Source organism: Elephas maximus, chromosome 3 (genome assembly GCF_024166365.1).
Source record: "Elephas maximus indicus isolate mEleMax1 chromosome 3, mEleMax1 primary haplotype, whole genome shotgun sequence".
Classification (NCBI taxonomy): domain Eukaryota; kingdom Metazoa; phylum Chordata; class Mammalia; order Proboscidea; family Elephantidae; genus Elephas; species Elephas maximus.
In genome coordinates this window covers 104,463,546-104,482,461 of record NC_064821.1, presented here as the reverse complement: position 1 = coordinate 104,482,461, position 18,916 = coordinate 104,463,546, and the positions used below count along the sequence as shown (strand labels likewise).

Genomic DNA, 18,916 nt, shown 5'->3' with positions numbered 1-18,916 from the left:
ACATAAATAAACACATGTACAACAGTGGTCCCCACTAGGGAATGGACACGAAAATCCCAAGTAAATTTGCTCAAGCATATACAGTGTCATAACATTTTTCATCACTTTCATCACTGCATTAACAATCTTCAGAGGAGGGCTATGTGTTGATAAAGTCCCCCAGCTTGACCCCACACCCCACTTCATCACTGTCGAGAATCAGTGCAGTACGTTATGCTCTGAATTCTTTCCATGTTGTCTTTTGGGGGCGGGGGTGGAAAGAGTCTCAGAATGTCTTTATTTTGCCTTTATTTTTGACGAATAATTTCACCAGATGCAGAAGTCTAGATTAATAGGTTTTTATTTTTATTTATTTATTTATTTTAGCACTTTCATGATGCTATTCCATCTTTTTCTGGTTAAATTGTTTCTGATTAAAAGTCCACAATAATTCATGTTTTTATTACCCTATTCATTATGTCTTTTTTTTCCTCTGGTTTAAGATTTTTTATTTTCAGAAATTTGCTTATAATGTCCCTGGGTATAGGTTCATGTTTATTGGATCTGTGGGCTTAATTTGGAAAAACTTTGGCCATTATTTCTTCAAATATTTTTAGTGAGCCACCTCCCGCCCCAAACCTCCATATTTCTGGGATTTCAATCAGTATGTTCGGCCACTTGATATTGACCAACTGGTCGTTGAGGTTCTGCTAATTTTTTTTTAGCCTTTTTCCTCTCTTCTGTTTGTATAATAAAAAAAAAAAAAAATTTTTTTTTTTTTGTATAGTTTCTAATAATTTGTCTTCAGGTTCACTTTTTCTTCTTCTGTAGAATCTAATCTGCCATTAAGCCCATCCTTTTTTTAAAAATTAATATTACATGATTTGTCCACTCTAGATGTACCGGTTGGTTCTTTTTTAAAGTTGATATTTCTCTTATTTTCATGTTTTCCTTTAAATTCTTAGATATGTTTATCATATCCATTTTAAAGGTCTTATCTGATAATTCATCATTTCTGTCATTTCTGCATCTTTTTGTATCACCTGATTTTTCTCCTGATGATGGGTCACATTGTCTTACTTCTTTACATGTCTAATAATTATGGATTGACTATGTAAATTTTACATTGTTGAATGTCTGCACTGCTGTCTTCAAGACTGTTTTCTGTCAATAAAATACACACAACATAAAAATATTTTCACACTCACAATGTGCAGCCATCACCACTACTTGGTTCCAAAACTCTTTCATCACTGTAAATGAAAATTTTGTACCCATTAAGCATTAACTGCATTTTCCCTGCCCCCAGCCTATGGTAATCACCAACCTACTTTCTGCTTTATGCATTTGCCTATTTTAGATATTTTATATAAGTGGAATCATGTAACATTTTGCCCTCTTGTGTCTGGCTCATTTCATTTAGCATAATTGTGTTAGAACTTCATTCCTTTTTACGGCAGAATAATATACCATTGTACATGTATACCACATTTTGTTTATCCATTCATCTGTTGATAGATACTTGGATTGTTTCCACCTTTTGGCTATTGCAAATAATGCTACAGCGGACACCGGTGTACAAGTATCTGTTAGAGTCCCTGCTTTTAAGTCTTTTAGGTTTATACCCAGGAGTGGAATTGCTGGGTCACATGATAATTCTATGTTTAACTTTTTGAGGAACTGCCAAACTTTTTCATAGCAGCTGTGTATCATTTTACATTCCCACCAGCAATGAACAAGGGTTCCAGAGTCTCCCCATCTTCACCAACACTTGTTATTTTTCCTTTTTTTGATAATAACCATCCTTGTGGGTGTGAAGTGCTATCTTATTGTAGTTTTGATTTGCGTTTCCCTAAGGACTAATTATGTTGAGCATCTCTTCATATGTTCATTGGCCATTTGTACAACTTCTTTGGAGAAATATCCAAATTCTTTGCCCATTTTTTCATGGGGTTGTCATTTTGTTGTTGAGTTGTTGGAGTTCTTAATATATTTAGATATTAAACCCTTATCAGATATATTATTTCCAAATACTACCACCCTGTATGTTATCTTTTCACTTTTTTGATGATATCTTTTGATGAATAAATTTTTTTTTTAATGAAGTCCAATTTATCTGTTTTGTTTGTATCTAAAACTTCACTGTCAAATACAAGGTCCTGAAAATCTACCCCTATGTTTTCTTCTAAGTGTTGTATAGTTTTAGCTATTATATTTAGGTCATTGGTCCATTTCAAGTTATGGTTTTGAATATGGTGTAAAGTGGGTTGAATTTTATGTTGACAGGCAGCTGATTTATCTATAGAACAGTTTGATTCTTTTAAGGCTTGTTTTAAAGCTTTGATAAGGTAAATCTACAGATATTCCATATTAGGTCTTTCAAGAGTCACATTTCTGGCATCTCTACTGGTCGCCTGAAGTGTTTGGCATGGTCTCTCCACTCTGGTTGTTCAGAACTCAAATATTTCCAAATCTATGCAAGCTATGGTAGGTGTTAATTCTGACAGTTGCTTTAGCCCTGGCAGTTCTTTTCTTAGCCTCATATTATCACCTGCTACACACGAACGGTTTAGTATTTAGCTGATCTCTCTGAAGATTTATGGAGCTGTTTCTGGATATAGCTTTCTCTTTTCTGTTTCTCTGCACTGAAAATTCAACCCACGTTAATATCCATAAACTCAAGTCTCTATTTTCCCAACACACCAAGCTACCATGTTGTGCTTGGTACCTCCTTCTTATTACGGAGTCCAGCAAATGCCTCCAGGCAGAAAGCCAGAGATATTGCAAAGCTCACCTCATTTGCTCCTCTCTCTTGGTACTCACAGGATTGTGATCCTGCACTGAGTTTTCCAATATTTGACAACTTATGTTTATTTTTCCCACTATTCTGATTGTTTATGGTGGAACGACTAGTAAAGTGCTAGTTCATAGCATGAAACAGAAGTCTTATCACCCCGTTGTATTTTTTATGGAACTTAAGACTAACTGAATCTCTAGGTGGTACAAATGTGCTTGGCAGCTAACCAAAAGATTGGAAGTTTGAGTCCTCCCAGAGGCTCCTCTGAAGAGAAGCCTGCTGATCTACTTCCAAAAAACCAGCCATTGAAAACCCTATGGAGCACTGCTTTACTCTGACATGCATGGGGTTGTCATCAGTTGGAGTTGACAGCAAATTGTTAAAACTATCTGAAATAGCAGCCAAAAATGGACACAATTATCACCCTCCCTGTTCCACACTTGTTCTAATGTGAATTTACAGCTCTATATCCATCAAGAGATGGAATCTACTTACCTTTCCCTTTAATTTGGCCTGGTGACCTGTTTTGACAAATTGAATGTGGAGGAAGTGACTTTGCTAAATCTCAGGAGACCTTGTATGCTTCTGCTTCTCTTTGGGAGCTTTGCTACCACCATGTAAACACACACATACTAACCTGCTCGACGATGAGAAACCCATGGCTTAGTCACTCTGTCACATTGCCCTGTCAGCTAGCCATTCACAGAGCTGTGCACAAGACCATTTGAGAATAGCTGGACCCACGTGTATAGAGCAGCTCAATGTAGATGCATGAGTAAGCCCAGCTGAGACAAGAAGAGCTGCCCCACTGAGCCCAGCCAAAATCACTAACCTGTAGATTTGTTAAATGATCATTGTTTTAAACCACTAAGTTTTAAGGCCAATGTTACGCAGCAATAGTTAACTAATGCAGTCCTTGAAGGCAGGAACTGTATCTCTCTTATTCACTACTGCATCCACAGTATCAAGAACAGTGCTGGGAATATTGTAGGGCTCAAAAAATAGTGAGTTAATGAACAAAATAAAATAGAATCAATGTGAGCTGATGCTAGATTGGACTTGTCACCAGGAATCAGATCTCTGCTACTACTCCTCTGCTGTAGTCACCTCACCTCAGTAATGTATTTCCTGGTCCTGATGTTGATGTCTATTTTAATCCTTTAGGAACATACCAAACCCACTGCCATCAAGTTGATTCCAACTCACAGCAAAACTACAGAACAGAGTAGAATTGCCTCATAGGGTTTCCAAGGAGCATCTGGTGGATTTGAACTGCAGAACTTTTGGTTAGCAGTTGTAGCTCTTAACCACTGTGCCACCAGGGCTCCTCAGAAACATAGTGGAGGAGTGAAGGATTGTTCTTAGCATGCTGCTTCATTTCCAGTTCCCAGCTGACTTTCTGGGTTGGGGCCACCCCTCCCATTTTCCTGTTTGTTTCTCAAGTATAGGCTGATGTCCCTGGAAGGCTGTTTTGTACTTTCTGGACCACATTTTGTTTTTGTGCATTCACCATGAGCTGTTTGTTCTGCTCTGAAAAGCTAAGACCTTTCCCATCGTCTTTGGAAACAGCTAAGAATTTAAACTAAGCAAGAATAAAGGGTCGACTGTAAAGGGTTATTTGCGGCGGATGGCACTGAATCGTTGATCATGCCAGCTCTAACAATCAGGGTCAGAACAGTGGCTTCTCTTTGCCTAAACACATTGAGGGTCCACAGATATCACAGGGCTCTGATGCACACAGACCTACATTAAATGATCCAGGGGGTAGGGTGGGGAGTTAGATGAACTGGTAGCCAGGGCTTTGGCACTAGGCTGGCCTGAATTGAATCCCTGGCTATACCATTTATTAAGTTTTGCTTATGAATAGGTTACTTTACTTTCCCAAACCCATTTTCTAATCAACAAAACAGAAAAATAAAATACCTGCTGTGACAGACTGTATGGTTGGACAGAAGATCTGCTATCATTCCCTGGGGTACTTTTCCTTGTGGTGCTCCTCCCTTTGGGAGGATTATACATCACCACCTTGTTGATGCAGCAATGGCCATGTGATTTTCTTTGGCTAATGAAATGAGAGTTACAGTTCCATGGGCACTTAAGAGCCTGATTAGTGGTTCAACATTTTCCTTCTACCCTCTGCCATGAGATCAGCAATGTACCAGATAAGGGCCTTCCTGTCAGCCCATGTCTGGGGTGACAAACACATGAAACAGAGCGATAGCTGTCTCAAGATGGACGTATGATGTGAGAAATAAGCCTGTTTTGTTGTTAGCCACTAAGATTTTTGGGTTGTTACTGCTGCATAACTTAGCCTAAGCTGTCTAATACACCAACATTATAGGTTGTTGTTGTGAGGATCAAATAAATACAAAATCAATATATAAAAACATACATAAATATACATGAGGTAAATTAACATATTACCTGAAGTACAACTAATTCTAATAAACTGTAGTAGTAATTGGTGTTATGATCATTAAAGTTATTTTGGTCAAAGTTGCCAGTTAACGCTGTTATGCCTTTGAAGAACTTATTTCTATACCTTTTTTTCCAGGCAATTTGATCGTTTTCTCACTGGGTTCACAGAATCATATATTCTTCTCCTTGTTGACTACAGAATGATCACAAATTCTTTAGCAGAGCCATCACACTGTCAAACCCCAGGAATGACCATGGACCATGTGGAGCCAGCACAGCTAGCTGTGGTAGTTGTGCTCCTCAGCTGGGCATATGATAATTTCTGTGATCTGAAACCTGCTAATCTCTTTAATCACAACTCTTAGTGCTTTTGCCAAACTACTAAACTCCTATCAGCTCCCTGGACATGGCAGGTCCTTTATCACATCATGTCTTTGTATAAGCTATGTCCCCTGCCAGAAATGTCTATCTGGCAGACTCTTATCTTGTAAGACCCAGCTTAAATAACTTCCTTATGATGTTTTCCTTGACTCTCTCAGTTCCTCCCTTCTTCATTCCCTGAGAATGTTACTCAAAAGTTTTAATGGCCTACTTCCATGTAATCTTCTAATTATACTGAACTTTTCAGAGATGACTGTGCCTTGCTAACATAGGGTTAGTCCTAACAATATTTGAGGCACTGGAGATGTTCAGCAAACATTTACTGAAAAAGCAGCCAAGTGATTCAGGCAGAGCAGAAATATTCATTCTGCAGGGTGCCACAGACTTTCTGTTGCTATGGAGCAAGCCCTTTTACCACTATATGCCTTAATTTCAAACCCTGGAAAATAGGGACTTTGTACATTGATTACTAGGGTTACTTCTACTTTCAAAAATCTCATTTGTGGAGAGAAGCACTTCAGAAATGGCAGATCTCCAAATATCTCCTCCGTAAAAGTATTAAAAACACTGGAAAAATTTGTCAAGATCAACTTTTCCAGAATTCTAGAAATTAATGAAAGGATGGCAACAATCTGAGCATTTATTTAACAAAAAAAATACAAATAAATAAATAGCAACATCAAAAAAATCAGCAGCTGAATTTCAAAAAGAAGGAAAGAACTTTGTGGCATTTTAACTTGCCCTATTCCCGTCCTTTTATCCCCAAGTCTTCAATATCCTTGAGAAGCAATATCCTCACAACTACTGGTAGCTGTGAAAACCAATAGGCAAGCAGCACTGAAATGGGTAGCATAGGTTTACCAATAACCAAACCCATTGCCATCGATTCTGACTCACAGTGACCCAGTAGAACAAAGTAGAACTGTGCCATACAGTTTCTAAGGAGCAGCTGGTGGATTTCAACTGTAGTGGTCAGAGGTGGCAGTATCAGTACTAACAAGAATATGAAAAGGAAAAACTGAGGAAGGACTAGAGCTTTGAAATCCTGGGTATCTAGAAGTCCATGCCCATGAGAGGGCTGTGCTTATGCCCAGGAAAAATCTGAGAAGCCTCTAATCTCTCACCTCTGATTGACCTTGAGGCTCTGTGCAAACAGGAAGTGATTGGTAAGTTAGAGTTGTAAACTACCTGCTGAAGTGTTAAAGGTGTGCCCCAAGACATACACAGAGCCCTTTGGCAATGGTTAGGAGACTTATTGGTTCAAAGCATTTAAGAAAACCTTTGTCCAGTCATTAGTTGGACACTATGCCAATGGATAACTGAATGGCTGCACATGATACAAAATATCGATTTTACAGAATTAGTGAAAGAAATTCACTAAAAGAGAATAAGCACAACAATCGGTAACAATAACAAACCATGGTTGTTGATGGTGGGGGGGGGGAGATTTGATTTTCAGAGTTGCCATATTATATTATTTAAAGTATCCATTTTTCAAGAAAAAATTACGGATCATGCAAAGAAACAGGAGAGTATGGCCTATACAGGGGAAAAAAGCAGTCAACAGAAACTGTCATGAGAGGACCCAGTTGATGGCCACACTGGATAAGAACTTTTAATCAACATTCATAAACACATTTCAAGAAATAACAATAAAAAAAAGTCTAAAGACTTAATGTAATGGTAAGTATGAGAACGATTTCTCATCAAATATAAAATTATAAAAAATCATCAATTAGATATTCTGGAGTTGAAAAGTACAATAACTGAAATAAAAAATTCACTTGAGTGCCTCAGCACCAGATTTGAGCTGGCAGAAGAAGGAATCAGTGAACTTGAAGTTAAGTCAACTGAGATGATCTAGCCTGAGGAAAACAGGAAAGGAAAAGTACAGAGCCTCAGAGACCTGTGCAACACCCTTAGACATAACAATAGATGCATAATGGGAGTGCCAGAGGAGAGGATAGAGAGAAAGGAGAATATTTGAAGAAAAATGGCCAAAAACTTCCCACATTTGATTAAAAAAAATTAATCTGCAAATATGAGAAGCTCAACAAACTCAAAGTACGATCAATTTGAAGAGATCCAATTAACCGAGAAAAAGATACATCATAGTCAAACTGTCAAAAGCCAAAGCCAATGAGAGAATCATGAAAGCAGCAAGAGAAAAATCATTCATCATGCACAAGGAATCATCAGTAAAATCATCAGCTGACTACTCACCTGACACCAAAGATTCCAGAAGGAAGTGGAACAACACATTCAAAGTACTAAGAGACTGTGAACAGCAAAGCTATCCTACAAAAGCAAAGAATAAGTTAAGAAATTACCAGATAAACCAAGCTGAGGGTTTTTCTTTCTTTTTTTTTTTTTGTAGCTTATCTGCCCTATAAAAAACAAAAAACAACTGAAGGGTGTACTTCAGGCTGAAATGAAAGGACACTAGATACTAAACAAGATACTCCCAAATAACCAATGGGTCAAAGAAGAAATCACAAGGGAAATTAGAAAATATATTGAGATAAATGAAAACAAAAACACAATATATCAAAACTTAGGGGATGCAGCAAAAGCAGTGTTTAGAGAGAAATTTGTGCCTGTAAATGCCTGTATTAAAGAAGGAAGATCTCAAATCAATGCTCTAATCTGCTACATTTAGAAAATAGAAAAAAGAAGTGCTAATTAACCCAAAGTAAGCAGAAGTAAAAGAATAATAAAGATTAGAGTGGAAGTAAATACAATAGAGAATAGAAAAACAGAAAATCAACAAAACCAAAAGTTGCTTCTTTAAGAAAACAGAAAACTACTCTAAACACAGAGAGAGGAAGGGTGCAAATTACTGAAATTAGGATTAAAAGAGGAAGCATCACTGCTGATCTTTTGAAATAAAAAGAATTATAAGAGAATATTATGAATAATGATAAACCAATATGCTAGGTAACCTAGATGAAATAGACAAATTCCTAAAAGAATTACAAACTACTGACACTGACTCGAAAAGAAATAGAAAACCTCAATACACCTATAATAACTAAAGAGATTGAATTAATATTCAAAACTTCCCAGAAGGAAAAGCTAGGCCAAGATGACTTAACTGATGAATTCTACCAAATTAATAATTCTTCATAAATTCTTCCAAAAAACAGGAGGGAACACTTCCCAACTCTTTCTATGAGGCCAGTATTACCCTGATGCAATAATCAAAGATACCACAAGAAACAAAATCCCTTATGAATACAGAAAAAATCCCTCAGTAAAATACTAGCAAATCAAATACAGCGGCATTGAAAAAGGATTATATACTATGTCCAAGTGGAATTTATCCTATGACTGCTAAGTTGGTTTAAAATCCAAAAATCAATGTAAATACCCCATATTAATAGTATAAAGGAAGAACATCACACAACTATCTCAATAGATGCAGAAAAAGCATTTGACAAAACAAACACTCAAAGACTAGGAAAAGAAGTAAAATTCCTAATAAAGGGCATCTATGAAAAACCCACAGCTAAAATCATACTTAACGGTGAAAAATAATTGAAAGCTTCCCCTCTAAGATCAGGGACAAGATGTCCACTCTCACTATTTCTATTCCACATTATACTGGAGGTTTTATTGAGGGCAATTAGACAAGATAAAGAAATAAAAGGCATTCATATTTGAAAGGAAGAAATAAAACTGTGTATTTGCAGATGATGAAATCTTAAGGAATCCACTAAAATACTATAAGAATAAACAAGTTTAGCAATATTGCAGGATACAAGATCAACATACAAAAATTAATTTCTGTATACCGGACAATTTTATGATAGAATCAAAAAGAGAAATATACTTAGGAATACATTAAACAAGAGTTCTCACAACTGGACCAATAAGCAACGTGATGATAAATTGAGAAAGGCAGAAATTGTCAAGGTTTTAATTTTACCTGGATCCACAATCAACAGCCATGGAAGCAGCAGTCAAAAAATCAAAAGACACTGCATCGGGCAAATCTGCTGCAAAGGACCTCTTTAAAGTGTTGAAAATCAAAGATGTCACCTTGAAGACTAAGGTGCACCTGATTCAAGCCGTGGTATTTCAATCACATCATATGCATGCGAAAATTGGACAATGAAAAAGGAAGACCTAAGAAGAATTGACTCATTTGAATTGTGGTGTTGGCAAAGAATACTGGATATACCATGGACTGCCAAAAGGACAAATAAATCTGTCTTGGAAGAAGTACAACTGGAATGCTCCTTAGAAGCAAGGATGGTGAGACTGTGTCTTACATAACTTTGGACATGTTTTCAGGGAGGATCAGTCCCTGGAGGAGGACATCGTGCTTGGTAAAGTACAGGGTCAGCAGAATAGAGGAAGGCCCTCAACAAGATGGATTGACACAGTGGCTGCAACAATGGGCTCAAGCATAATGATGACTGTGAGCATGGTGCAGGACCAGGCAGTGTTTTGTTCTGTGGTACACAGGGTCGCTATGCGTTGGAACCCACTCGACAACACCTAACAACGACAACCCATTAAACAAAAGAACTATAAGCCTTGTACACGGAAAATTACAAAACATCGTTGAAAGAAATTAAAGACCTAAATAAATGGAAAGGTATCTGTGATGATTAAGGTAGTGTGTCAACTAGGCTAGGCTATGACTCTCAGTGGTTTGGCAGTTACAATGTAGTTTGGCAGCTATGTAATGATGTAATCACCTCCATGATGAGATCTGATATAATGTAATCACCTCCACGATGAGATCTGCTATGAGTAGTCGGTCAGTTGAAAGGGAGTTTCCATGGGGGTGTGGCCTGCATCGAATATATGTGGACTTTCTGGCAAAGCTTGCTTGCTTTTGCTCATTCTGGATCTTGCAGGGAAACCCTGGTGGCATAGTAGATAAGAGCTACAGCTGCTAACCAAAAGGCCAGCAGTTTGAATCCGCCAGGTGCTCCTTGGAACACTATAGGGCAGTTCTACTCTGCCCTATAGGGTTGCTATGAGTCGGAATCGACTCGACAGAGATTCGACTCAATGGCAATGGGTTTGGTTTTTTTTTTTTTTTTTTTTGGATCTTGCAGCTAGCTCCTCTTTCTGTCCTCTGTTTCTTGGGACTTGAGCTAGCAGCTTACCTGCTGATCTTGGGATTCATCAGCCTCTGCAGCCTGGGAGCCAGCAGCCTGCCATCTTACCTGAAGATTGGCCTCCACAGTTGTGAACCAGAGGCCCGTTGTCTGACCTGCTGATTTTGGATTTGCCAGCCCCTGCAGCTACATGAGTCAGAAGCCTCCAGCCTGACCCAAGGACTTGGGACTCTGCAGCCCCTAAAACCACATGAGCCATTTCCTTGATATAAATCTCTCTATGAGTTTCTAACCCAGCCTAAGACACCATCCTATGTTCATCAATCAGAAGATCTCAAAAGACCATTATTCTATGAATAGAACTTTTTGTACAATAAATGGTATTAAGATGGTAATGATCTCAAAACTGATCTGCAGATCAATTTTGATAGATAAAACACCAGTTAGCTTTTTGCAGAAATTGTCAAGCTGGTCCTAGAATTCGCTTGCAAATGCAAGGGATCCTAGAACACCTGAAACAATCTAGAAAAAGAACAAACTTGGAGGATTTTTGGTGAATTCACACTGCCCAATTTAAAAACTTCTATAAAGCTACAGTAATCAAGAGGATGTGGTACTGGTATAAGGACAGACATACAGATCAATGGAATAGAATTGAGAGTTCAGAAATAAATTCTAACATTTATGGTCAGGTGATTTTCAACAAGGGCCAAGACCATTCAATAGGGAAAGAATTAGTCTTTTCAACAAATTGTACTGGGATAACTGGATATGCATGTGTAATAGAATGTAGTTGAACCCCTACCTCACATCTTATACAACAATTTACTCAAGATAGACCACAGATTAAGTGTAAGTGCTAAAATTATATAACTCCTAGAATAAAACATAGTGAAGATTCCTGATTTGAAAGAAAAAACTGATAAATGGTAGTTCATCAAAATTAAAAATTTTTATGCTGTAAATAACGCCATCAAGAAAATGAGAACGGAGTCCGCACGATGGGAGAAAATTATTTGCAAACCATTTATCTGACAGGGGACTTGTATTCATGATCTATAAAGAACTCTTACAATTCAACAATACAAAGTCAGATACCTCAATTTAAAAATAGGCCATTTATTTGAATAGACATTTCTTCAAAGAAGATATATGAATGGCCAATAAGCATGAAAAGATGGTTGACCTCATTAATCATTACCAAAAAACCAAACACACTGTCACTGATTCCAACTCCTGCGACCCTGTAGAGTATATCTGCCCCATAGGGTTTCCAAAACTGTAAATCTTTACAGAAGCAGACTGCCACATCTTTCTCCCATGAAGTGGCCAGTGGGTTCGAACTGCTGACCTTTCGGTCAGCAGCCAAGTGCTTTAACCACTGCACCACCAGAGCTCTTTATCATTAATTAGGGAAATAAAAGTTAAAACCACAAAGAGACATCACTTCACACCCACTAGGATAAGTAAAAGGAGCCCTGGAGGTGCAAAGGTTACATGCTAGGCAAAGACCTGGCGTTCTGCTCTCATAAAGATCACAGCCTGAGAAAGCCTATGAGGCGGTTCTGACTCATACAGTTGCTGTCAGAATCGACTCGATGGCATACAACAACAACAGGATAGGTAAAATAATAAAGACAGAAGATAACAAGTGTTGAGGACGTGGAAAAACTGGAACTTTTACACATTGCTGGTAGACTGTGAAATGTTGCTGCTGCTTTGCAAGACAGTTTGGCAGTTCCTCAAAATGTTAAACATAGAGTTATAACATGCCCCAGGAATTTCACTTGTAGGTAATTATCCAAGAGAATCGAAAACATGTCTGTATGAAAACTTGTACGTGAATGCTCATAGCAGCATTATTCATAACAGCCAAAAAATGGAAAAACTCCAAATGTCCATCACCTGATGAATACAAAAGATGTGGTATATCCATAAAATGGAATATTATTTTATAACAAGAAATGAAGTACTGATATATGCTACAACTTGGATGAACCTTAAAAACATCATGCTAAGAAGGCGGTCACAAAAGATCACCTATTGTGTAACTCCATATATATGAAATGTCCAGAATAAGCAGATTTATAGATACATAACACAGAGTAGTGGTTGCCAAGGGTCGGTCAGCAGGGGTGGGGAGATGGTGGTGGGGAAGAGAGAACAGGGAGTAACTGCTAATGGGTACTGGTAATGCAATAGTTACACAATTCTGAATATACTGAACATCTCTGAATTGTACACTCTAAAAGGATGAATTGTATGGCACATGAGTATCTCAAAAAACTGTCATAAAAATAATCTGATTTGTAGTAAAGCTGAAAAAGATACTTAGGGATATATCCAGGTGAGCTGTGGGCCTGACATGAAAACCCAGCTCTAATTCCTTGCCTATTCAGATGTTCTTTCTACTATCCACCACTGCTCCCTCCCCTCCAAAAAAAAAAAAAGCTCTTCAGAATAACTCCAGACTGGATTTCTAAAGAGAACTTTCTGTCCATTATCACCAAACCTACTTCAATGCAGCATGTAGCTGCTGACTGTGTAAAAGTGCTATGCAAGAAACAGATGAACCAGATATCGCCTCTGACCTCAAGAAACTCAGTCTTTGGGGCAGACACAAACAAGGTAGACCACATTAATTACACTAAGACAAAGGTTTGAAAAGTTTTAGAAAATTGGACCTCTGGTCTTGAGAAATCATAAAAGGGCTTTACTGGAACAGGGGGATGTTTCGGGTAAGGAAAAGGGCAAGAGGTCTACACTGCAGATTTTACTACATGAGTAGCAAGTTGCTGCAGTTTGAGAAGACAAGGATGGAGCTGCTTCACCTTCAAAGCCAGAACCAGCCTCAGAGTCCAAATGCAGCCCTATCCCTGTGTTCCAGTGTGATGTCTGAAAGCTTAATTCTGCTACATTTCTGTGATCCCAAATCCCCTGGAACTTCAGAGAGAGATGAGAAATGCGTACATTCAACTTAGATATCTAGAACAGAGCTGCCCAATAGAATTTTCTGTGTTGATAGAAATGTTCTATGTCTGCATTGTCCAATATTGTAGCCCTTAAGGACATATGACTTTTGAGCATCTGAAATGTGGCCAGTGTGACAGAAGAACATTTAAATTTATTAAAATTTATATTTCCATTTCCAATGTGGCTAGTGGCTACCGTACTGGTCACTTACTACAGGTTTAGAACCCTGATCATTCTTCATGAATCTGTCACAAAATAGTGTGCTGTTAGTTGGGCCAGCATTTATTGTACACAAAGTCACTCAAAAAGTTATATTCATAGAATCATGGTCTTTTGGGATCATGGAGACCTGCCTAAAGTGAAACAGGACTTTACTTTTGTCTCCATCATTGCAGACATGGTACATTCACTTTATCCATTCATGTGATTATTAAACAAATGTGAACCATCCATTAACAGCAACAGAATTAAGAACTTTTCTAAGACAGTATAGGACATAGTGCATACCTACACTTTTCTATAGATCGATTTCACAACTCATTTTTGACAAACTTGTAAAATTGAGAAATAAGGATGTTGGAACAAAGAAACCCCCAAATACAGTAGTTTTTAAAAAGGGCAGCTTAAACAAGAGCCATCTGGGCAGGACGTCCACAGCTGATATGGCTAAATGATAGTTTCAGAAACTCAAGTTCCTTCTACCTTGTTGTTCCACTGTGCTTCAGGGTGTGACCCCTCAGCCACACGGTTGAGCGGTTGAAGACATCCTCTGGACCAGCTCTAGAGCTGCAGGGAGGGGACACAGACTATGGAAAGCATGCCTAGTCTTTTAATATGCACCCATCACTATCACAATCTTGCTTGTCAGAACTCAGTCAAATGGCCGCATGTATTTAAAGAGTCTAGGGAGAAGTTTTTTTGTTTTGTTTTAATTCCCCCTATCGCTTTCTTTCTATTTTCTGAATGGTTATGTAACACACTAAAATTTGGGGTTCTATTATTAAATGAACAGGAGAATGGATATTGAGGGTAAGTATCTATCTCTGCCAGAGAAAAATGTTCTGGGTTCCATGTTAATGCAGGATGTCTCCCTTATAGTGGTGAAACTGGAGGACATGAAAAAAAATCACTTTTACACATATTTTCATTGACCAAAACTTTTAAAAGGACAAACAAAATTAGAAGAATAAAATTAATGCAATGTACCTTTTCTTTAACAATTCAAATATTTAAGTCCTTTATTTAAAGCAGTAAATAATGTACATTTGTATGCAATAAAACCCCATCATAACCCTCAGACCACAGAAGCAGAAAGTTTATTTACTTAAGACATGTAACAACTATTATATTGTTATCAATCATTTATTTAAAATAATATCCTAAGTACTTACAAAAATAAATCAAGTATTGCTTCAATTTTTCAAGTGTGAAAGTCTTTACCATAGAAAATAGAAAGTACCTTTTATAAACTAACCATTACATTTAAACTCAAGTTTAATAACACGTACTATTTTTTTATGATTGTGCTTTCTGAATTTCCAAACTGCTTTTCAATGTACAGTTTCACAATAGGAATGTATGCATACAATCATATACACACATTTTTTACATAGGAATGTTTCTCATTAAATACACATATAGAGAACCTAACACAGTACTGTGGCCCGAATGCCATCCCGTAGGACAGATGTGCCTCTAAACAGAAATAGGCGTAAATGTGAAAGTATTATCTAGCATTCAAATTAGCACTCATTATCAAAAATGATGCCATCTTAATGAGGGATACTCAGTTTAATGTTTCTAGACACAAGTCATAAATTCTTAATCTACACCAAATCATTAGTTTGACAACCTTATTCACTGGAAAAATAGAATCAACTTCAAATATTTCTCAATACATTTAATGAATCACAGAATAAATATCACTGTTATATGTATACACACTTTTTATGTTAAAAAGAGAGAAATGAATATAAATCTTAGCGCTAATGCTCAAAACTAAAGATAATTTCCAAATTGGTCTATGGTAATTTATTTTATAATCACTGAGTCACTCAATTCCTTATCAGATAGGTAAATGCTGACTTTTTCTTCCACAGTATATGCACTCGAGCCTCCCTTACAACACAGACGTGTATAAATCACAGTTCATGATGAAATATTCATAATGCTTCACCACCCACAGGGCGTCAATCTCACTACACTAACCAGATGTGGAAAAGAATCTCACTTCTGATCAGTTCCTGAATTTCTGTATGATTCATTACAATAATAGAGAACTTTGAATTACATTAGTCTTGTATAAATACTTATATATGAAACATTTTAAATTCTACTTATCAACTAGAAAAATGAAAAATCAGAAAATTTGTCTTACCTCTACTAAGCAAGAGGAATCTAGCCTCAGGTTCTTATTCAGAATTTGCATGAATTATTTAGAAATTCCAAGTATAATAATCAAAAATTTATTATAAGCAATTGAACTGTGAAAATATTAATTTATTGAAATTGATGTTTTACAATAAATTCCATTAAAAGTGAGCTTGAAGAGTTGTAAAATCTCTAGTATAAGCAAGTAGTAAACACCAAACAGGCAGATTTTTTGTTGACAAAAATACACTGAAATACCATTAATATTTAGAAAATTGTAAATAGCATGCTAAAATGTTTTCAAATGCTTATTTCATGTCACTAAAAGTCACAGGCAACCAGAGACTATAAGAGCATATGAAAATGCAAACCAACATATAACTGCACTGATAAAATACATCAAAATCTAAGAGGTAGTCAACAGAAGTAACCCTGATAAAACAAAATATCCTGTCAGATGCTACCTAGTATCAGAAATTCTTGTATTTTCAGTGATTAAAAATCATTGAGAGAGAATCCAGAATCTTGCTGTCTAAATAAATAATACTGTGAATGGAACAAGACTCATGTTTTAAAAGAATGGCTAAAAATAAACATCTAGACCAGGGGTCTATGGCCAACAGGCCAAATCTGGCCTGCCATCTGTTTTTGTTGTTGTTTTTAAAAAATAAAGTTTTATTGGAATACAGCTATACTCATTTGTTTACATACTGTCTGTATCTGCTGTCACACTATAATGGCAGAGCTGATCTGAGACAGAGATCGTATGGCCCACAAAGCCTAAAATATTTACTATCTGACCCTTTATAGACAGCCTACCAACCCCGAGTCTATACACAGTCCTGATAGGTATGTAGTTGCTGAACAGCCCTGAAAATATCTGACTATGGACATCACAACATAAGATATCCAACTGCAGGGAATGTAGGATGCTAGTTATATCACAACTACTTTTTATATCTGCAATAGTTCTAATATTTTTCTTCTTTTTATTTTTGTGTTCTAACACCAAAGAACATTTTTCTAAGTTATTATAAGAAGATTTAGAGCAGCACTGTCCAAAAGAACTTTTTGCAATGATAGAAATGTTCTGTATCTGCACTGCCAAATACAGTAGTCACTAAGTACATGTAGCTATTTTGAAATGTGACTACTGAGAATTTGAAGTGTGGTTTCTTTACCAAGGAAATGAATTTTTTAATTTTAATTGAAATTGCTTCAGGTGGTTTACAGCTATCATTTTGAAAAGCACAGATTTAGCACAACTAAATTAAAATTCCAAAGTGGTGACTTTTAAAAATGATGACCAAAATAAATTAGAGAGTAATACCTTGCAAACAAGAGCTTTTGGTAGAGCAAACTCAGCTCAAGATAGATTCCTTAGTTAGTAAACAAAATCAAACTGATTTCAAGTTGTTTCATCACTGCATTCTCTTTAATGAAGAGACAAATCATTACGCAATGTTTGTCTTTCCTTTTAGCAGAATCCCTGAAAATCTGCAATGCTGAAAAGTAATCATTGAAACTGTTCACTAATACATTAAAAGTATGTGGACATTTCACACAAAGTGTATTTTTTAGCTTGATGTCTCTCAGAAATCACCTTTTGAAAAGGTCAGTTTGTTTCTTCTATATCCTTAACATTTCAACCAAGCTGTAGATAAGCCCTTGTTTATAGTAGGTACATATGAGAACCGTGACCTCTTCTGAATCTGCAAAATTTCCAATTACAGTACTCACTTTTACTATGGTAAAGTCATTTTAAAAGTCAAATCTTCCAAAAGTTCTATCATCAACCCGTTGCTGTCAAGTTGCTTCCAGTTCATAGCAACCTTACAGAGACCCTACCACCAACAACATGATGCAATATACTTATTCAATGACAGCATTAGAAGGATAGAAGTAAAAACTTGCATATGTCAAGTCAAACAAATCACCCTTGTATAGCTCTCTATGTGCCTACCTCAAGACTATTTATATATGGACCAAAAAAGTAATAATAATAAAAACATGTTTTTATTAAGTTATGTATCCCTGATTATATATTGCAAATTAACCAACTTAATGGAACAACAGAAAAGGTTAAACTAAAATATACAAAATCTATTTGAAAGTATAATATTCTCAAAAGAAAAATGTGTTTAAGGTCTGTGTCTAATTACATTTTGTAATTATTCAAATGTGCTCCCCCAGAGAGAGAACTAATTCTACAGTTTGTTTTCAAAGTCAGCTGGCAAAATTAATTTCATGCATTTTGATTTTAAAACACCTGATATTCAGCATTATAAATTTTCTTTTCAACCTGGTAGTTAGCTGAAAGGTATAAAATATTTTAAGGGCACTTCTGTTTGTTTTCCTTTGTAGTTTAATCAGATGTTGTGGCGGGAACTTTAACAGAGAGATTTCTTCTGGTGTTGGTAATGTGTCGTTGCTGTGCTAAGAAAGACCGTGCAGGGGTACAGGGACCAGAGTCTTTGCAAGCACCACTGCCACTCACAAGTCTAGATTCCATTCCCAGTTTCTGGAATGCTAGACTCTGGGGGGGGAAAAAAAATAACATGACTAAAGATTCACATAGCCTTTACAGAGTTTGCAAAGCGCTTTTCATATATACAGTCACTTAATCATCAAAACAATACTGTAACGCTGGGAGTTTCCACATTTTTATAGAAAAAAAAATAAGGGCTGAAAAGCAAATTAATCTGTATACAGTAATGCTAAGGAGAAAACAAAGGAATAAAACCCAGTTTCTCTATTTTAATCCACTAAACCTGAAATCATTAAAAAGAGTAGCTTAAAATAACATGCTAGGATTAAGCTTAGTTTTAAGAACAGGAAAGCTTCCAAAGCAAATTGTTCTGTTTGTGCCATCACTCCACCAGCTCCGACAAGACCCAACACAACAGAAAAGCCTAGGTTAGGG

General features: G+C 36.7%; 1 protein-coding gene across 3 annotated transcripts in view; it reads right to left on the bottom strand.

Moving 5' to 3' along the window:
• Window positions 1-15,170: 15,170 nt before the first annotated feature.
• HOOK1 (hook microtubule tethering protein 1) overlaps window positions 15,171-18,916 on the bottom strand; it is a 77,134-nt gene continuing 73,388 nt past the window's right edge. For all 3 annotated transcript variants that reach the window (XM_049879397.1, XM_049879396.1, XM_049879399.1), the window contains one exon: window positions 15,171-18,529. In XM_049879397.1, the coding sequence (XP_049735354.1) occupies window positions 18,359-18,529 (171 nt within the window). In that variant the 3' untranslated portion in view covers window positions 15,171-18,358. The remainder of the gene's footprint in view (window positions 18,530-18,916) is intronic.